The sequence below is a fragment of the Anabas testudineus genome, chromosome 5 (assembly GCF_900324465.2).
Source record: "Anabas testudineus chromosome 5, fAnaTes1.2, whole genome shotgun sequence".
Lineage (NCBI taxonomy): Eukaryota > Metazoa > Chordata > Actinopteri > Anabantiformes > Anabantidae > Anabas > Anabas testudineus.
The window spans coordinates 17,025,358-17,047,671 of record NC_046614.1 but is presented as its reverse complement, the minus strand read 5'-3'; the positions used below and the strand labels follow the sequence as shown (position 1 = coordinate 17,047,671).

Here is a 22,314-nt window from a genome sequence, read left to right as displayed (position 1 = left end):
ATATAAATTACAGCAGAAGATATTTTCATTTACATCCAACAGTACTATGTTCCAAATATTACAGGAAAGATGCTAAGATGCTTTGGAGAACAGGGGGAATTTGTGTATGTGTGATATATGTCACCAAAGATCAACCATATAGAGTAAAATGCATTAAGACATGAGCCACAAAAAATGACTGTCAAGCAAATTCTAACCACATAATTTAATGTTGTTAAATGTCTCAGACTGGGTTGAAATACAAACCCCTTCCTGGCTGGTCCTAACTCAGAAACTGCAGCAACCACAAGAAATGTTCTGTTTTGTTTTTCCATCCTAAGAAGATGGAAAATATGTTCAACTAGAACACTGACACTTTTTCAGACAGACGGGATTATTTTGCTCCCGGCAGAATGTCCTGCAATACCTCATGTCTCCAGTGGATATGAAAATATTCAGGCTGTGTGCTGTAAACAGACGTGAATCAAAGCGGTGGAAAACAGAGGAATAAGAAACACTAGACATTAGAAATCCAGAGTGGTTTATTCAACTGGCAGGTTTGCCAAAGCACCATAAGAAACAAACTGAGCAATAACAACTTTAAATATTTCAGTAGAAACAATATGCATTCAGGAAGAGATGTATTAAAGCATGAGTAAGCAATGCAAACAAAACATAACACCTTCATGAAAGGGTTTAATTTACCTTAAAACAGAAGCACAACTTAGACAGCAGCTTTTATACGTTCCACGCTATGTGATACACTTTTTACAGCTGGCTGTATTGCAGGGAAAAAGAAATTGAAATGAATTGAATGTGAGCCACAGTGACTCTGTAACACACTGAGAAAGGGGGAAGGGCACCGGGACACACTAGAGCCATAAACAGGGATTAGAGATGAACACGCACATACTCCCTTCCATCCGAAATGCCACTCTGCACTGTCCTGCTGCCGCGTGCACGTGCATCTGTGTGTGTATATGTGTGAAAGTGTGTAATCATGTCGTGGGTGAGTTTGTGGGGTGGGGTGGGATGGGGGACAAATCAGCTTTGAGTGGTTGATCTGGAACAAAGTGGCTCAGGAAGCAAGTTGAGCTGTGATTTTATTTCATAATGTTCGTGAGCAACATTTATAATCAGGGTTTAGGGAGCACAGGTTAGGGAGGACAGGGCAGATTTAGAGGGACTCTCACTTTTAAAAAACCAAACAGGAGACAGACAGTGATGAGACACTGAGACAATTAAGTGTAGTTCAGCGCAAACACACTTAAAAAAGCAAGAAACAGGACCTGAAATAAATTCAATAGGACAGCCGCAAGCTGGATAATAACAAATCTAACTTTCCTCCTCATTTCTATGAAGATGTATCTAACCTTAAATGATCACGCTGTGGGTTCATCTGCATGACCAAAACTTTTCTTAAGTGTTACTTCCAATAGGAAGAGGAGGATAGATTTCACTCATTTTAATTGTGCAGACACAGTAAATCTGCCCAACAGATTTCTGCGGGCTAGCAGTGGAGGTTACAGTCATAATAGGTCTTGGCAGCAGAAATGTGTGGCCTGAACCGCATGATAACTATGATGACGTCTATAGTGAGACTGAACTGAACTATCTATTAATATGACTGCTCTTGGATACATGTCCCCCAGGGACATCTCACCCTGGGGACATCTGTCCTAAACAGTGTGAACAACACATCAGTTTTTCCTGTTGCTCAGTGTAACAAACAGGGAATTCTTTTTCACAGCTTTTTTCTATCTCAGTCACTTAACAAGACCAAGGGAACCATTAATCGCACAAAAAGAAAGTAAAAAAAAACAACTCAGTACTCGCTCAAGTACTGAAAAGACTTTTCAGCTGGATGAAAACCAAGTAAAAGAAGAATATCAAGGGACTTTGGTCCCAGTCCCATTTTTGTCCAAGTGCTTTAAAGGAGCAAAAAAGACTGCTGCAGAATGTTAAACACAGGTGCTTTGCCAAAGACGAACGTGGTGCTACAGCACAGTCTTACTTACATTAAGAAAATAAAACAGCTTAACTCCATAGAGTATTTACATTTGTCAGCTCAGTGCATAATGGATATCTCATCCATTTCTCCTCGTGAAGTCTATACGAGTTCGTACAGAAAAGCCGCTACAGCTGAGGAACGCTTGTGTTTGAAATCAAAATGGTATTGGTCTTGGCGTCAGAAAGTCCTCAGCCAGTTCCTTCCTTATTAAGTAACAAACAGTGGCTTAGTTTACATGCAGAGTGGCGCTGGGCTGCAGGCAGTGGAAGATCCCCGCTCACTTTAAGTTTCTGGAGGCTGAACTGCTCTCATCAGCATTCATGTGACAGTGGCAGTGGCAGTGCTTACAGGTTTCACCATGCACACGTTTTTGACATTGTTGGTTTTTGTATCAGAAAAGAAAAAACACAAGGTTTGAGGAAAGAACAAGCGAAACAGCGACACAACATTTTTGTGAACAGAATGTGTGAAACTATCTCACAGGGTGAGTAGCATTTAGTAACAACATGTTGTAAAATGATGGGGCAGTTAGAGACACAATGTCTTTTAGACTTACAGTATCTGAGACTCAAACCTGCAGTGTCTTCATTACTATTGAACTTGTCACAAATGGTGTGTGATGCAGCAATCACTAAGATATGTTCAGATTTGGATACAAAAATAGAGAAGTGAAAGAGAATATAAAACGTAATCTTGCGGCATTGATTGTTAAACACACAGTTACTTCTTGCCCATTTCGCCCATTATATTCAGAGAGTCACCTCTTTAGGCCTCTTCATAAACAAGCAGGTTTCTGGCAGCCGGAGAAAGCGGTCACTTATTTCCGGGCTCGCTGCCTCGCCAGGCGCTTCATAAAGCAGCAGGTTACAGCTGCAATGATGACAATACCCACAAACAAAGCGGAGGAGACTCCAACAACCAAAGGGATGAGCAGGAGGTCAGCAGCTGGGAAAATAAGGGGAGAAGAAGCAGTGTTACAATCTGGTTCAAGAACACTAGAGAACCACTGGTAACTGCTTCATTATAAGGAAGATTAGTGAATGTCAAAAACCTTTTAAAACTAAAACCACAGATTGCTCTGGCAATTTTGTTGGCTTAGATTAAAGATTCAATTAGATAAATTATAAAGCTGCTGTCAAGATATAGAAGAATACAGAAATAAGTTTTGTTAAATATGAAAAAACAAGAGATACTAGGTGTGTAAAATATGAATACAGGAGCACCGTGGTTTCTAGCTAGAATTAATGTACTTAAAATGTGTAGACTGTAGTCAAGGTCAAGAATAAAATCAAATTTACATGTGACATTTGCACTAGCTATCCTCCAGGGTGGAACCAAAGGTTGCCAGTTTGACCCCCTGTTGAACCCACCAGTTAAATCTACAAACAATCAGAATAAATCTTAAAGGGGAAGGTGAGAGAGCTACACCTCATAACCCTCAATTGATTTAGTGGACTGGGCAGGTTTCCAGATGTGAGTGGTTTGGAACTAAAGGTGAGAAGCATCGCTCTCAGCAAAACTACCCCTGATAAATCCTTTAATAAATTACTCTATTTATCCACAATGGTTATAACTATTACAACAAAGCAAACCCATGTGAAGACACTTACCTCTGGCGTACAGGTAAACAGTCACTCTATTTGACTCTGCTTTGGCCTGTGTGTCGTACCAGCTTCCATGTGGGTCCTGTTTCCATGCCTCAACTTGACATGCATACAAGCCCTGATCATCCATCGTTGCCATGTGGACTCTCAGTCTGTAGCTGACAGCTGACAGGCGGTCGATGCTAACCTCGCTACCGTTGGCAAAGATTTTTGCAACGCCATCGTACATGAGCGTCGCTATCAGTGTGGGTTTTTCTACGACAGGGGCATCAGACACTGGGCTCCGTTCCATCTTGAGAACTGGTTCAGGAATCGGCCACCGAAGCCATTTCACCTGAGCCTGGGCGGGACTTGTGGTTGTCACGGTGACGTTGCAGATGAGGGTGATGGTGCTGCCTCTTTTTAACAGGGGGCCGCGAGGGAGCTGAGCCACGGCTGAAATCAGCACATCTGTGGAAATGCAACATTCACAGAGCAGTTTAGACAAGATCAAATAAACATGCATGTGATAATGTAAGAATATAACTGTTCACACGTTCTCACTTTCAGCTAACTGCTTGCTAACTAGTCTTCATGCACTGTTTTGTGACAAACTGTTCAATTTAGTTGAGTTTCTCTCCATTTTTTCCATAATTTTTCTAATGCAAAACTCTGATTGAGTTGACATGAGTGTCATCTTCAGTAGCTCACTTTCAGTCTTCATGTTGAGGCCGACCCCCTCGGACGTCTGGGTGAGTGTGGCAGGAGTAGATCGGCCAGGGTTGCTTCTTCCAGCGAACACACTGACCACACATCGATACACCCCTGAGTCAGAGGGCCGGGCAGAGAACAGCTTCAGAGAGTACCTCCCCTCTGCCACTTTCTCCATAGAGCCGCCACTAGATCTGCTGAGGTCGTCCCCCCAGCTCACAACACCGTCTGGGCTCATCCGAGCCACCTCCACCTTAAGATGAAATACAGTATAAGTATAGACTGAAGACGGTGTACCATAATAACAAATTAAATAACAAATGTTTTCTCATGTAATAACAATTCTGACTGTGAAAAAGGCTCTTGAATGTCATTTCTAATTATTTGGCTATAAGAAAGTTTACATCACTGTACATGTTGTGGAAGTGGCCCAAATCTGATCCTTTTGCCCTCAAGTAACTCAGATCGGATGTTTCCTATTCTTTTCTTGTTAGTTGTTGCTTTGTTTTTTTGTTTTTTGCATGCAAGTATAGGTTCAATTCAAATACATTTAGTCTCCAATCAGATCTGGGCCACTTGTATGTATGGTTCTAGATCCATATCTGATCTCTAACAATGTTCAGATTGGAATTTTGTCTCTTTGTGCATGTGTATGTTGCCTGTTATGTCATCAGTCAATGCCGACATCCCATGGACTGGTATTTAAATATACTCTGCCCATCCAAAAACAGTCACCACCTTTATTTAAGCAAATAGGTAAGAGCCTCCCATTAGATAATTACTGCATAAATTATTCTTTGTCAGCTGGTTACAAGTTATTTAACCCTAACTGATGCAGTATGTAGCTTCTTGTTTCTTAATTAACCGATTAGAAGACACATCCTGTGGTCATGGAAAAGATGTTAATCTGTTTCCGAAGGGTCAAATTATTGTCATGCATCAATATTAGAGTGTGTGACTTTTCTTTTTTTTTTTTTGAACAGGCAGTGTATTTCAGATTAATCCATCATTTTAGCTGAAAAACAATACAACAATGTCTTAACTATCATAAAAAACACAGCTTGCAGACACAAGTTTAGTAGTAGTTTAAATAAGTCAGAGAATGGACATGACAGTACCTCAACTCCCCCAGGCCCGACATTGCTGCTTACAGATCCCCTCTTCATCCACTGAACCAACAGGCCTGATTTTACTTCAGACGGCAGCCCCATCACTTCACAGGTCAGGATGACAGGGGAACCAATCTGCGGGGTCACCTCTCCTTTAGGTGATGATGCTACACTCAGGGACTCGGCTGGCGAGGGAAAGAGACAGAAGATGAGGGCTTAATAAAAGTTTAAGTATCAGAGATCCTCCTTGGTGGAAAGCCTCAAACAAGCAGACTGTGGAAGTAAAAATGTTCATAGAAGTGATATATTGTGAGCACCTCAGGGAAACATGAGGTGGTTCTTCTAGTATATCACGTATTTAATAGCCAGAATAAAATGAATTACTATCACCTGTACCAGAAAGCAAAAATAAACCATGCAAAATACAATGAAACAGTAAAATAACAAATAAGTGAGTGCAAGTTTTTATTAATTTCACAAATATAAAAACAATTTAACCAGCTTACTCTCCTCAGTAACAAACACATTATGTATGTAAACAAAGGGAGACATGTCAGACCATTGTATTAGTCATCCAACAGAAAATACTGAACTGTGCTCGTCAGTGAGTGTCTGTAAAACAATGCATGCATTGATGTGCAATAATGCCTCAAGTTCAGCATGCATTTTACTACAAGTGTGACCTAAATAACTTTAACTAGTTTAACTATCAATGTACTAATGTACGTCTATAAAATAATACGCTGTACCAATGTTGTACAGTAACATAAGGGAATTACAAAGGAAAAAAGATGTAGATATAATAAGTCAGTGTGGTTAATACAACATAACTGAAGCTTGTGCTAAGACGTATTAATGAATACTAAGCAAATATATATATTTTTACAAGGTTGAATGTAGGAAGGTGGCAAAACAGTCAAATGAGTCTATGAGTTAGGAGGAAGGACGAGCAGACACATCAGGGAGAGCTGCTGGATGCCTCAGTCTGACAGAAGTGTAGCCACCATGTTTGCTGACCACTAGAGGCCAAGGTGGAAGAAAAGATTACTTAATCCATTAGATCTGCACAAGCACTTAGAATTTAAATGGAGCCGAGCAGCAGGGCAGTTATTCAGCTTGCCAGCCTGCAATCGAATCAAATCCAGCAGAATAATCAACAAGAGAGCTGCGTATTTAGCTTGTCAATCATGAGGCTGGGAAGCAGACAGACATTAGACGGTAACTAATTCTGTCCCTACACTCATTTTTCAAGCGAAAATGCACAAACTTTGATAGCTCCAGTTTCCCTTATGTGAGCATTTGCTGCTTGTCTTGGTTCTGCAGTACATTATAGTAATGAATGTTTTAGGTGTGGAATGTTGTTCAGACAGAACAAGACATTTGATACATTTATTTTGTAGAGTTTCACACAGGGAATATTAATTTATTGAGAAAATAATATGCAGATTAATCAATAATGAGAAAAAAGTTTAGTTGCAGCCTAAATAGGAAGATTTCTATTCATCCAGGCTAATCGGAAACATTTAGTGTATCAAAGCTGCCGAACAATACAGCAACAAGTTGACTACAGTGTGTATTCAGTCATTTAATCAGCTGCCTATCTCTCCAGGCAGTAAACTTCTCCGTCAGGCAGCAAGCAAACTAGACGTTGCATTAAGCTCTAAGTAACACAAACACCCATGGCTTGAGTCAAAAATCTGGAAACAGTCCAATCCAAAACACTCAACAGTGAAAAACAAGGCTAAACTCACTGATGCCACTCCCTTAGCATCAACAGAGAAAGAATCAGGATCCTTGAACTGACAAACAGTGCAGAAACTTTTTTTATTGGTCTCAGCTTTAACCCATAACTAGAGCAAACATTTTTACAGCAGGATATCCTTTTTCTCACTGCAGCTGTCACACATTGCCCAAATTGGATGCTATTACTAACATATGTATGTAGTGTGAGCAATGATCATGTGTGTGTGTGTGGGTTAGTACCACTTGGCTGATTCCTGAAGACAATTAAACACTGTTATATAGAGGACAGCGGGGGTGGGGTCGAGGTTGCACATGGAACATTTGAGATGGGTAACTCCTGTCCTAACCAGATCTGCAATGAGAGGTGAACTACAAGGGAGTGGAGGAGGCGTCAAGTGTTTTATAAGTCACACTAACCTAGTTGTTGAACAGTCAAGTTGCCGATATCCAGCGTCCTCTGTGCAATCTTCTGCCATGATCGATCAGGATCCAGAATCCATTGCGAGGCCTCACAGAAATATGAGCCAGTGTCATCTGGCTGCACTGCTCTTATCTTCATCACATACACGCCCTGCCCAGCTTCGCCATTTCTCTTCTCCAGCGTGACATCTCCATTATCGTAGCGTGTCTTGTATGTACGTCCGGGGACCACCCCCAGCATATTGTCGATGGAGATAATCTCTCTAACTGTGCTGACCTCCCCTCCCGCTCCGCTCCGTGAACCCTCCACGCCACCACGCTTCCCAAACATGATGGACAGATGGGTGAGCTGCTCCGACCGGATGCTGGCTGAGCACGTCAGCGCTATTTCAGCCCCCTCTGGAACGGGCTGGCTCGTGAGTGAGCGAGTATAGCTGATCTGGAGTGTGTCAGGGATCACTGTGTGTACAAAGAGACAGACAATTACATTACAACAAGCCGCTGCAGGCGCCAGATGGGAGGACAAAATATGCCAAATTTAATTTCTATTGTCTGTTTGCTGTTAATACATTTCTATGCTTAGAACACTAAAGCAACTCATGAAACAGGGTCGTTGGGAATGACTGTAAGCTTTTACAGCACAGTCTTAGTCATAACCCGGCAAACATAAATTTCATAGCACACTACAAAGAAGAAGCTAATGAAAAACACAATTGGTAAACATATGAATGGACGGTTTTAGTACTATAAACTTGTTCCACAGTTTATAGAAAGAAATAGAAATCACAAAAGCAAAAAGCAAAAAAGTAAAATGTGTAAATAACAGCTTAGATTGAGTGACGTTATTATGCACATTGTTTAACACAGCATGTAATAAATCACTGGAAACGTTCATCTGGTTGATGTAGTGCAGAGGTGCTGATAAAACCCTCATACAGTAACCCCAGTGACAGCTGAATATGTCACAACTAAAGTATGATTGTCAACCAACTGCATTATGGGGTGGATATCGTGTGAATGTTTCTATTGGGGTTGTTGTTGTTTTGATTTCTATATAATTCTGTATACTGGTATGCTTTGTAAGGTCTTAAACCTTCAACACTGTAAAGTGGCTTTGGGGTTTAGTCCTCTGTGCTCTATGTGCTGCTGCTATCTTTTGCTCTGCTGTAGGAAGAGATTTTTCCCCTTTTGAGGTCTGGTCTACAGACAAGTCTGGTGAAATGCTCTGTTATTGTAACCAAATCCCATAAAAAAAACAAAACCAACAGTAAACTTATCTTACTGACACTGATTATGTAACGTATTCCTCTGTGCCATGGACCTACATACGTCCCTCTAAACTGTTAAAATCCATGAGCCAGCCTGCACTGCATGAGACTGTCCTTCATTAAAATCATGTGCACTTTAGTTCATCCAACAAACATCTTCTTGCTGCAATAAATTCTTCTTACTGGAACAAATCCACAGCTGGAAACAGCTCCAGCAAATACAGGACATAATATATACAAGTAGACTTTGAATGACCTCTTCATTTTTTACCTTTGACAATTACTGTTGCACTGTAGTTCCCCTGGTAGGTGCTATCTGTGCTCGGTGTGTAGCACTCAAATTTGCCTTGGTCTTCAGGCCGGAGCCTCTGGATCACCAGGCGGACCTTGTCCCCAGAGTCCCTCTCTACTCTCACCTCTCCGTTCTGCACCCGGGATTGGAAAGGAAAGTAGGGGAATCCCTTGTCTCTGGTGGACACCACTCCCATCTGCCTGCCCCCACCATCTTCTCTATACAGAAACCACTCAAAGTCCTGCGTACGCGGGCCTTCATATCCCGATACAGCACAGGGCAGGGAGAGGGAGAACCCAGCCACACGGTGGAGGGGTCCAACAGGAAGAGTTACATCACGACAAACAGCACACTGGAGCACTGTGAAAGAAAAATATAGAGAGACAGCGAGAGCATGAAAGATGATGCCGAGTGGGAAGGAAAGACTGAAAACAGCAATAATTTCCATTTCTGTGGGTCCAGTCCTGCCCCGCAGCTTGTTTGTTGCACCGACTCACTGATCAATGTCCTGGGGTGACACAGAATCAATACATTATACAGCTGTGGATAAAAACAGAGCACTAGGGCCGGGTAAGCTACTGTATGAACACTATGACATGTTTAATGAATGAAATACCATCATCTCAATGGGCTTCCTGCCTCATTCTTAAATTAAATACATTAGGTCTAGGATTTAAAGGAACAGTTCACTAATCTGAGTGCTACAGTTGGACGATATTTAATAAAGTATAGTGTATTGTAGTATTTATTGATACTGACCATATGTCACTGCTGCAACTAAAGATTTATTTAAATAATTAATTAATCAGCTTATTAGTTTTTTAATTAACTGTTTGGTCTAGGAAATATCAATAAACAGGTAAAAAATACCGGTTCCTTAAAGCCTAAAGTGATATTTTACAATGTTCAAGACAAAAAAGAGCAGCCAAGTTATACAATCAACATTTGTGCAGCAGGAAAAAAACGAGTGCATAGTATTGGTATGAGATAACTTGTCGTATTCAAACTGCAAAGCACATTGTAAGTGAGTGCTGTGAGTAATGTTGCCTGATCACTTTACCGTTTATTGGAAGTCTGGAAACGTGGCAGATTTTCAGTGTTGTGGTTATAAGAAAAGATATTCAGCGTTAAGTGCCTTGGGGCTCAGAGCATCCAGCTTCATGCGTTATTTCACAGAGTCTCATTGTCTCGTTGCAAACCCCACTTCCCCAAGACGCTGTCTGAAATAGTTACAGCCTCAGACCAACCTAGACTACAGTGTTTAAACACTGGATCCCTCTTTCAACCACAGACACTGTAACTTCCTATTCCGTTACTCTTCTCTTTACTCTATTCTGCTGTTTGTCATGAGACGGGAACTTTCCCAAACTATTTACATGCTGATACTGAGTCAGTCAAAGATAATGGATCGGATAACATTACAGGACATACTGACCCTTTCCTTTATCAGAATTAGTTCTGCATCCCCAGGTGTGCATACAAATTGTGAAGTAGATAATTTCCAATTTAATAAAAAGGAAGTCTGATTTGAGATTCCATTTACAGAAACTACATAGGGTCAAAGGAGATATCATCCTTTTGTAACTCCAGTAGTTTAATGTCTATTTATTTCAACAAGGGAGATCAAGGTTATTTAGCAATGTTTAACAATTGCTAAATAAAATCATTTAAGTTAAACATTGTTAAGTTAAACATAACAATGTTTTAAATAAATTAAATAAGTTCAAAGAAAAGTAGTTAGTGTTCACAAACATAAGTTAACCACTAAAAAACTGTAAAATAAAGTTCATTTACATTTGGTTTCGACCAATGAGGAAACTACTCATCAGTTTCAACTGCAAATGAGATGTGATAAAAACCGGTCCCACCTAAAGACCTTTACCCAAAACTGTTAACTACCTGACCAACAAGAAATACTAGACAGGTGTGTTTTGGCACTCCCTGCCCGTATGTGTGTGTCAGACTTAAACACAACAGGAGCCTTCTCGCAGGCTGAGCCATGGCCCAATAATAACACGCCCATGGATAATGACATGGGAGACTAGTGGGAGGCTTAAGCGGATCAAGTCCTAATTAACATTGGGCTTGGACTGATAGGACTGGGGGACACCACAGCTTGTCACAATGCTCAATACTGTCTGGATTAGATACTATGCAACAAAGGGGTGGGGTGGTGAGGAAAACCCCGAAAGAGATGCATGTTGGACCACCATAAAATATCCCAAGTATCCGTGGTTGTTAGGTTGTTAGATATGATTCATATACTTATGATTATACTGTAAATAAGAAGAGTAAAACGTGTCTATTTGAACTGTGAGGAGGAGCTGGATCAGTGAATTATAAGTTATAAGACAGAAGGTTAAAAGTTAAAAACAGCACAAGTCAGTGCCTGTAAAATATCAGCCTTCATTGTCTTCATCTCCATAACTGGGCTGTGAGCTTTTCAGCCACTACTTTGTTTTTTGATGTTTGTTGTTGTTGGTTTTATTTCTAATGGTTATTATACTGTATTGTTGTTTTAACGAGGGCTGGTGAGCTCACACACAGTGAAATAGGAAACTTCTGGGACACAACATGAAGTTGTAAAAACATAAAGATTGTTTGCTTAGGTTATGGATGGATATACCTACTATAGATTTATGTAAATACTATAAGTGTCCTGCAGAAGTGGGACTTCCTGGATGTCACAAACACCTGTTTCTCAGGCACAGCTGGATCAGCAAACATCATTTAGTGTTTTGACAGTGGACTGTTCAGCTTCTGCATTCAGATTTTTGGTAATAAAATAAATTGCAAACCACAGGAACGTGGGAAATGTTGATTATAGCTCCTTGTGTTTACAAAGCGTTCTGGGCAAAAGATAGATCCTGAGCAATAAAGGCCTTCAAGCTGCAAATGATATGAAAATGAATCATCTGACAGGCAGGTATGTCACGCAAATGCGTCTCCATGTGACAGATGGCGGTTATAGTCATTGTGTAGAAAGCAAACAGGACAGGACAGGACAGATGCGGCTGCACTCACCCCAGTGTAGAAATACGAATAAAGCCGTTTTCATCGAAGCCATCATGGTCCTCATCTCCTCCCCAGATTTCCAGATGGAGCGCGTTTCTGATTTCTGATTTCAGATCTCTGTCTCCGTGTTCCTTGTGTCGTTTACCGACGATCATAGTTCATCCCGACACAGACCGACTGTCTTCAAAGGAGGCGACAGACGCGGTCGGATTATGCATGAGGAGAAAACAAATGATGATGTGTAAAAATGCAGCACAGAGAGGAGAACAGCGACATCAGCCAAACGCACGGCGAATGGATGAAGTCGCAACAAAGACAAAGATGCAAACCTGGAAATGTAATCGGCCTCTTTTCGTGCACCACCGCTCCTCAGTATCTCCCGGTTTGGTTTTACATTGTACCGCCTCGACAGAGACGCGGTCCGGACCAACCGAGGAGCTGCTGGCGTCACTGGGGGTTTAGGGCTGGAGAGGAGAGGAGGAGGGGTCGGCAACAATAGAGGGGGGGGGTCATGCATGAAAAAAAAAAGCCTCAGGGAAAAGAGTGTTAAACTGGAGCCATTGGTCAAGAAAACGACGATGACATGTTGAACCAATGGTAATAGAGAGTGATGAAGCGAGTCCAACCGCAAGAGGGCGCTAGAGTACAGCACATGATTCAGTCAAAGTGCAGATACTACTCAAGTAAAAGTACTGAAAGGTACTAATCTAAGAAAAGAATATAGCCTAATGTTTACAGTAGGCTGCTGAATGTGATGCTGTCACAAAGTTGGCAAAGACCAATTGATGAGAATTAATAAAAAATGAGAACAAAGGTCTGTGTTAGTGTAGAAACTTGTTGCAGCTGGTAGAGGTGGAAATGCATTTAGATTATTTTAAGGAATAAAGTACAAAATCTTGCACTGAACATGTTAATAAAACTATTAAAAGTCAAATTCAAATGTGCTTATTTGGTGGCAACGGGAAAACTAGCACTCAGTACAAGTACACATTCACAATGTTGTTTTCTTCCCAACCAATAGTTTTGTAGTTGAAATGATTAAAATAATAATTATAAGAAAAAAAAAACATTCATATACCCAAGAAGCTGATTCCATAAAATATCCTTATTGGGGTGGGAGCAACAATTTAATAATGTTTTATTTAAAAAAAAACTTTCTTTACTAAAGTAAAGCTGTTAGAAATGTAGTGGAGTAAAAAGTTTAGATATAAAATATAGCAAATAGATTTAGGAAATACTATTCAATTTACTATTCAGTTTGTAATGAGATATCATACTGGAGTAAATGCACATAGTTAAATTCCACCACTTGGTGTATGACATACCCATTTACTCAAGTAAAAGTATCAATATACTTTCCTGCATTTAATAGTATTCAAAGGTAAAAGTAATCTGCTTTTTCCTACAGAACAGAACTCTTTCATCATTTATAATCATCACCATTATCAATATTATTATCTTTTATTTATTTGTTTGTTTATTTTTAGTAGTAGTATTGCATGATAGGATTGTTTATACTAATACATAAATGAACAACTGTTGATCTTGTTGAACGTGAGCTTGATCTAGTTTATCTTCAGTTCATCAGTTCAGTTCATGTTTCTCAGCCTTTCATATGACACATGGTCGTGTTCACCCAAGCCTCAAAAAATGCCGCCTGCAGGCAGGATAAGATTCACCTGACTGCAGCAAACATGTGTCAGGAGACACTGCAGTATTGTACATTTCAGATTTACAGTTAAGGTTGCTATGTCTCTGTAGTGAGACGCCTCATCCTGAGAATAATAGTACAGAAGTATTTGTTTATCTGTTCATGCCTCAGTAGCCTTTTTTGTTTCTGGCTGTCTGTCATGCCTCTTCACGAGCTTCTGGTAAAGTTACATTTCTGTTTCTGTCCTGAGCTGTCAGGTCCAGGTGTCAGCAGTTGTCTAATAAGACTTTTCACTGAAATCAATAACAGGTTTGGAGAATATCATTCTTATATACTCAGAACCTGATTTACAGCTATAGGCTACAATTCACTATAATATAAATTATCCTCTAGGCCATACTTCTGCTAATTATAACCAATCTGACGTGGGATGCATCGGTGTGACAAGAGTATATTTCTATGCCCTTGGGAAATACGTTTCCAGTGCTTTTAACCTACTGTAGCCTTTTTTCTGTGGCTGTGCATATATGCATATATATATATATATATATATATATATATATATATATATATATATATATATATATTTATGCTTTAATAATTGTCTTCAGGCGTAAGCAATAATGAATATCGCTGCTTCAATTTCAGGGTCCTACTGGCTTACCACCATTGGGACTCACTTAGAAAAAAGCTACTCTTAATCCTATTACACCTGATTTTTCCATTTACCATATAAATGTAAAAGTTTGCTGCTCATATTTTTTTAAACATGACCGTATTACTTTTGAATTTGTATGCCTTTAGTGTTTGTGAGGTTGTGTGTGTGTGTGTGTGTGTATTTTTATTTTATTTGTGTGTTTTCCTGCACATAGCTCATACCTTTTCATGCTTACCACCTTGATTGTTTTTGAAGTCTGATTTGGGGACAGTTTTAGCGACCACAAGATGGCGACATTCACTTGTCTTCCAGCATCATGTCCTTTGACTAGAGGTGTACCACACATTACACTTTAAAATAATTAATAAATATATAGTATCAGATTAACAGACTTGTTGTGTTATTGACTGACTGCAGAAAATACTGACACGTATTAACAACAACTCTTTAAACACATATCCTACTGTATTTACCAGCAACAGGTTCTAACTTTCTTAAAACGGAATCATTCATACCATGTGTGAGGTTTGTGCAACAACAAATTCACAAGCTGACAGCGATGTAAAACAGTGATAAAACTCAGCAAACACTGCTGTGGCCGGCGTTGCCGCTAGATTCCCACCTCCTCTGCCTCGGTTTTGTATTTCCTTCAAAGGAAGAGCAATAAGTGAGTCGAATCAGTTATTTAACCATTGATTCAATTAAATTGAAAATAGAAATATTGAAGCCTAGAGTAAAAAAAAGAATTACAGCTTAGTGGACCAAGATATGATCCTATATGTGGTTATGAGTCTAATGTATGTGGGATACTCATTAGTGGACTGGGATACTTCCCTTTTTAAGGAGAATTTATGGCATTAACGTCCACCTCATTAGTGGTACTGGTTGTCCTGTCTATTTTCTTTACTTTTCTTTTCCCTTTCTTACTTTAGGCTACATGGAAACATGGATGACTTCACAGTGTGGCTCTGCAGCAAAAGGGGAAGTCATTAGGGTATTCTGGGTTAACAAGGCGGCGAGCAGGATATGCAGACTTCAGCAGGGGCCTACACCAGCACTGAGGCATGGCACTCACGCAGAGTAAACTTCCTCGGTCTTATGGCTTCCAATGCATCACAGTTTCTAACCGAGTTGGACAGTGAATGCATGATGTAGTCTGGTCCACTTCCAGTGAAATAACTCTCTAAAAGCTGTATTGATCTGCCACACGGCTTGTCATGCATATGTCTGTGTATTACTTGTGACAGTCAGCCCTAAAATCTGAAACTCTTTGCTATTACAGTTTCTCTGCTTGTTTATATTGAGTTTTAACAACTTCTGGGGCTTATTAGATGTCAAGTATCAGTATTGTGGTGACAGACAGTCACGGAAAGTGACCACAATTTCTTTTTTTGAGTTTTTCCTTTAACCAGTTTGAGGGTATAAAGACTGGGGGTGTTGTTGTGGGGCAGTTTGTAAATCCCACAAAGACAACGTTCACATTTGGCATTTTGTGAAGTGAACTGTTTTTATGTGAGTGTGAATTAATTTAAGTTGCTACTGTGTTTGCAAACTGCTATAAAACTGATTTGACTCAAGTACTGTGCTTAAGCACAGAATAACCTGTACACATATAATGATGAATACATGCTGTATTATAGGCTACTACTCATTAGCATAAGGAGCTATAATGTGCTATGTAAGTGCCAGCATGAGGCTCAACATAGGGATGTAGAGGGATGAGCCTCACTCAAAAACATTTAGAAGGAAATATGTCTCCACTGCTGCAGTTTTTTGAAACATATATTTCTACTAAAGATGTATATATTTAAAAAAACATAAAAATAAAAACACACTATAGCTTTAAGTCAGCTCCACCTCAACCAGCTACAACATTAAAATGCAGCCTACCTATTAACGCATTAGTAAGAATTATAAAATATAAAATCTTTCACATCTACAGTAATTTAATCTATTATCCATAATTCTATTAAGCACGTTGGCATTTCTAGTTTTACTTAAAGCTGCAGACTTGATTTTTGACCACCTGGGGGCAGCGAGATCAACTCAAAATAAAATATGCCTTATATATTATACAATTGTTTTTCCTGAGTTTAATTTAGATTTCCTGGTGGAAAAAATGTGTCTCTAGCTTGCTAGTGGAGTAGTTTCATTTTCCTCATCAGCTAACCTTTAGTCACACTGTTAATTATCATACAGGACTCAATTAAACTTTTCTCATCAATTTACATTTGGTTAATTGACCTAAGAATGTCTAGTTTTAATTTTATGAACCACTTTATAAACATGAGTAATTCTAAAAGTCTTTTAACTTGAAATGACATGTTGAATGAATGAGCTGCTGATGGTTCACTCAACTCATTAAATTAGGTTAAGCAAACAAAACCAGCAGACCTCCCAGGATGTGTTGTTTAAAACTTCTCCAGAGCGTCTTTATTTTTAATAGTTTGAAGACATTAATGGTGGAAACGTTGTGTTTATACATACTATTTTTTCAGAATAACAAAAATAAAGGCTATGGTTGAATTGAGCACCGACCTCCAGACTCAGAAGTGAATAAAGTCAAATAAGTGAGCTTGTTTCCTGAAGTTCAGTTAACTGGGTTACAGGATTTTTACACAGGTTTTTGTTTTTCAAAACTCCTAAAGCAACACTGGAGTAGCTATTAAACGACGTCACTTAATCCACATTTACGGGCGATTTCAGAGAATAGTTTTTTTCTGTTTTTTTGACTGTTTGTTAGTTATGTGCTTTGTTTTACATAAGATGCCTGTTGCTCCTGGAAGCAAACCAATTAACTAAAAGAGGATAAAAGCTCTTACATAATTTTCAGGAGACAGGGTTTTTAGTGGAACAGTAGAGCTGACGGAAGAATCTCCGTGGGCTTCGTGGGCTAATGTGTATGAAAGTTATCACCCTGAGTGATAACATTCATACACATTAGTATGATCCATCGTTAATCTATATAGATAAGTGCAGCTTTCATAAAGTATCTGGATACTTCCTCCACCACAGAACATACTGAAATACTACATTTTCCTTCCAGTTTCCTTCTCACCTTCTTCTGCTTTGTGCACTCACTCCCACTCTGTCTCTTTTAAGGCCACTATAGACTAAACTGTGACCTACTGGAGACTGTCTCTAATTACTTTGTACTACAGTCACTACAGTCAAGGCAAACACCCCTGTCATCGGAGAGACCTCACCAGGATTGTCAAGAGGATCCTTAGACTGTGTGTGGCATCTGTTCGTAGGTATATACTGTTTTGATTGGCACCTCTAGTGCGTTCATTTTTTCATCTTTCAGCTGACATTTTCGTTGGAACAGACAGACAAAGTTTCTGTCTCTTGGTGTTTGTTTCTTTCTCCATCATGCTCACGCCAACCATGGTTTTTGAGCATCGTTTGCTCTAATGCTTCCTTGGTTTATTGCTTTCACATTTAGAAACAGCACATACATAAACTACACACCCTACTGACTGTATATCATCCTTGCATAAGTCAGGCACATGTACACATGTACTGTGTATGGGCTCAATTTGTTCTCCAGTTCTGTCAGCAGTTTTATCACCATGCTGTCTCGGCCTCACCACTACAGGGGACACGCACTCATCCAGCAGTGGGGGTGGAAGGACCACTGCTAGACAAAACAAAGAGAGGGAAAAGGGACATGTACGCGTACAGCTAATTTACTGCTGACAGGATATTAATAACTTTCTCTCAGAGGGCCCTTGGTTTTGTAGGTTTCCTTTCTTTATTACAGAATGTAACAACAATGTTTAGCTAAGCATTTGACCACATCGTTTGACTTCTTTTGGTCACTGTCTTGGACTGGAAATGTGCAAGGTTGATCAGTCAATTATTCTTGGAACAGAGGACTTTTTAGTTTTTCAAATGACTCTTAAAAGGGCAGTTTTAAAAAAAAAACATTAAGAACATATATATGACACACTGTATAGGTGAGAGTCAGTGAGGGTAAAACCAGATGTCATGTCATACCCTGATGAACTATGTTTTTATAGTTTTATGTTCCACTAAATGATGAATAGAAACCAAATAAAGGCCAGAGGAGGAGCTTTATTGTCCACAAATTTGTTTGAACAAATCTGCCAAAGCCATTTATGTTTATACGTCAAATATAACACAAAAAGTAGCTTCTACAGTTTTTACCAGTGTTTTCAATGACTGTGAAGTGAGTTTGTTGAATGCTACAAAAATGCAATTAACCACATGCATGTGCATCTTGCATTATTCCAACTGATTGTTGCTTTCTAAGTTCCTCTGTATATGTATGAAGATGACCTAGCTGCCTTCTGGCAGACATGGAATATAAAATGTTAGAAGTGGTCCCCTATGGTGTAATTGGCACGTTCTGAAGAATAGTTTTAGCTGGCTGCCACTCCACAGACAGGCAAGCTGACAGATAGACAAATAGAAAGTCTAATGGGCCATTTGGTGGACACAGAAGGAAGAGAAGAGAAGAGAAGAGAAGAGAAGAGAAGAGAAGAGAAGAGAAGAGAAGAGAAGAGAAGAGAAGAGAAGAGAAGAGAAGAGAAGAGAAGAGAAGAGAAGAGAAAGGGCAGTGGAAGGCCAAGAGAGGACAGGGAGGGTCTACAAGGGGGTATTGAAAACATATGCCGCGGTCTGACTGCTGGTCTTTCCCCCTCTGCCTCATCCAGACAACCACACACAACAAAGACGGGAGATGGGCCAGAAAGGAGGCTGAGGCTGAGTGCGAAGGTGATGATACATGGGCAATGACTGGCAAACGCTAAACAAATGCAGATGACACAACGCACATTAAGACAAATGCAAAAGGAAAAATGACTGCGTGTATAGAGTTTAATATGAGAATGAACACAAACAAAACCAGTAGGTAATATAATAGTTAATGCAAGTATACCTACATAATGGCCATTTCATATGCAAGGTGTTATTCAACACATGCACGGATTAGCATCTCTTTTTTAGCTGGCAGATATGGCAACAAATGCAATTGTAGCTAATTAACTTGTTCTTCCCAAATCTCGGCTTTTGTTTGTTAAATGTGCTCTGCATGCTGACATCGGTACTGGTCTGTGTGCTCTGCCAAACATGTTTCCCTCAAGAAAGACACTTCAGAGTGGACTTTGTGTCTTTGTTGCTCAAAACCAGTTCGTGGAATGGTGAGTCAAAAGTCTTTCTCTACAACAACAGTCTAACCACAGTTACGCTTTAAAGTGACACATCACATTTTGATTTAGTCAGATTAACATTCCCGGCATAGCTATGGTAAATATGCCTTGGACAGAATTGGCAACTGTCAAATGTTACAAGATGCTAGTAGATGACAATGAACAGTAACTGGAAACTTCAAGTTAAACTTTTAGTGTTGTAATATTAATATTTTATCTTATCAGCAAATTAAGTTTGTGGTTTTCAGACTTATAATGGCAGTTTAAAATGAAACACTGTCAAATACCAGCACTTACTTGGTCATTTCATTTGTAAATACACTTAATTGCATTTAAGTTGAGAATATAGTAGCTATGTGTAATTCAGGTGATGTTATAACTGTTAATAATAATAAGTTATTATGTAGTTATTTGTGTAAGTTATTTGAATGGTTCTTTATTTGTGTGCAGAAATGGCAGAATCCACTAATGAACTTTTATCACCAGTGAAATAAATATCTTACTACAACTAAAAGTACTTCAATGTGTTAATTCATGTTAAGGTACTAAGTAAAAATGCTTTTAGAAATTCTGCCCCTTAGTTAGCGGTAAAAACTATTACTGGTGGCTTCACTTCAGTGAAGCTAAACTTTTTAAAAGCAAAATAAAAACTTACTGTGAGCTTATTTTACATTTGTGCTGCAAACTGCAAAAAAACAGTTAAAGGTAAAAATATGGCAAAGAACATTTTCCAGTAATAATAACAAATAATGACCAAAGATCTGTTTTAATATAGAGACTTAGTGTGGAAGAAAAACAGTGTAGCTGGTAGAGGCAGAGCTGATTTTAACCACTTTATGTCTGACAATCAGTTAATTCCAGTGTTGGGGGAGCTACCAAACTAGAAATCTAGTCTGGTTAACTAAATCTATTTAGAAAAAGTAGTTCAAAGTACTTTTAAAGAAATTATCAAACTGTCAATATATATATTACACAATATTATAATAATAATAATAAGTATAATTGAAAATTATAGAAATAGAAATTTATAATTAAACAGTCACAAGGCAACAAAAATGCCACTCTTATGCTGATTTTGTATTTAACGAATCAACTGTGTTTGAGTCTGTTTAAATCTAGCAAATGGCAATCATAGGTCATCCATCAGTGATGCTGTGAAAGCAATGTATATCTGATGTGCTTATTAAAATCCTGTATAAGGGCAGCGGTGGATCAGGAGGTAAAAGTGTCGCCCACTCATCGTGAGGTGTGTAGTCTGATTCCTTGACACTCCTTGTGTCATGTGTCAAAGTGTCTTTGGGCAACATACTGAAAAACCTTGCCCGTGTTAGGTCAGGCCAGCTGATGGCCAGGCGTGCATGAACATATGTAAAATCATTAAATAAAAAAGTAATAACAATTGAAAATCACAACCAGTTGTCACTTATATCTAAAAACTATTTTCTATGAAAAAGTCTTTAAAGTGCTGTTTTATTATGTATCTGATTTATGTCATTTCTCCAACAGCTGGAATTTCAGTGATATTTAATGAGACTGTTTGTACCATCATGTCACTGGTTTCTCATAAAGTTTAGACGCAATTGTTGAATTTTAATGACCAAAAACCCGGTTACCATCTGGAATAGAATCAAAAGGGGCTCCTTTCTATGGGTGTCTTAGTACATTCATGTAAATTATTGTGGCATTTTTCTTGCTTCACAACACTTATTCAGAACCAAAGGCGGAAATGATAAATTATTCATGTATGCTTAAGCAAAATGTTGCCTGTGTGTGTGTGCGTGTGTGTGTTTACAAGCACATGTGCATAAATTTAGCAGCTTGCAAGCTGCCCAGCTGTGTACATTTTTTGTTTATGTGTGCGCACAGTTTGTGCACTTGCAAAAGTGTGGCCGAAGTGTGCCTGAGTGCATGCAGTGATTAAAGTCCGGGTCCACAGTGAGAGGGTGTATGTATCATCTGTGTGGTGATGGTGGTGGTGGTTAGATGATGAGGAGGAGGGGGTCGGACACAGAGACACAGACGCCAGCCTTGGTTTGGAACTGAGCCTGAGGAGAGACGGTGGCTGACGGAAAGTGCAGGGACTGGGGAACGAGGGAGAGAGGGAAACGAGGGAGAAGAGGATGGGGAGAGATTTTGGGGATTGAAATGCTGAAATATAGATGAATGATGGATGAGAGGAAGAAGCTGTGTTAGCAATGAATGAGCTGAAAGAGGGTAAGAGGCAGCAGCAAAACAGATGAGCTACACGAGAATACTGTGGAGTGTGGAGAAGCTGGGGGAAGGAGGAAGGAAAGAGGAGAAAAAGGAAAAAGAGAAGGAAGAGCTGATGAGCTTACTGCTGCAGGGAGGTGGGTGGGGGGTTGAAGGGGTGAGGAAGAAGAGAAGGAGGAGGTGGAAGGGGAGAGGGGGCTCATTAACCAGTGCGAGATTGGAGCCTCAGTGGCTTGCTCGCATTCAACCACATTCGGCCTTTGATGAGGGTTGGATCCTCAAGCTCAATCAGTCCCACATGAGTCCAACTGAGAGGGAGAGGGAGACAGAGAGGCCAGAAAGACTGGGAGATGTAGACAGAGGGGGTGCTGGGGATGAAGAGGGAACTGAGGGAGGGTTAGAAGACAGGAAATAGTAGATGGTATAGAACAGGAGGAGCGTTGGAGGAGTGACAGCCCAGGGGAAATAAAGGGGAATAAAGGAAGCAAA

General features: G+C 39.6%; 1 protein-coding gene across 2 annotated transcripts; it reads right to left on the bottom strand.

Moving 5' to 3' along the window:
* Positions 1-503: 503 nt before the first annotated feature.
* Positions 504-12,611, bottom strand: igsf8 (immunoglobulin superfamily, member 8). 2 transcript variants are annotated; one of them, XM_026346683.1, is made up of 8 exons: positions 12,461-12,611; positions 12,141-12,312; positions 9,096-9,476; positions 7,554-8,015; positions 5,403-5,578; positions 4,285-4,537; positions 3,601-4,044; positions 504-2,935 (listed from the first exon to the last, which is right to left on the bottom strand). In XM_026346683.1, the coding sequence occupies exons 2-8, from the start codon at positions 12,193-12,195 to the stop codon at positions 2,808-2,810; spliced, it is 1,899 nt and encodes a 632-aa protein (XP_026202468.1). In that variant the 5' UTR covers positions 12,196-12,312; positions 12,461-12,611; the 3' UTR covers positions 504-2,807. The 2 variants fall into 2 exon arrangements, with proteins under 2 accessions (XP_026202468.1, XP_026202469.1); XM_026346684.1 differs by having other exon boundaries at positions 12,141-12,308.
* Between the last annotated feature and the right edge of the window lie 9,703 nt (positions 12,612-22,314).

Coding starts and splice junctions, on each gene's coding strand:
- igsf8 (XM_026346683.1), bottom strand. CDS start 12,195: ATGAGGACCATGATGGCTTCGATGAAAACGGCTTTATTCGTATTTCTA. Junction 5,579..7,553: donor CTTGACTGTTCAACAACTAG/GTTAGTGTGACT, acceptor TTCCCTCGCCAG/CCGAGTCCCTGAGTGTAGCA. Junction 4,538..5,402: donor TCGGGCCTGGGGGAGTTGAG/GTACTGTCATGT, acceptor TTTCATCTTAAG/GTGGAGGTGGCTCGGATGAG.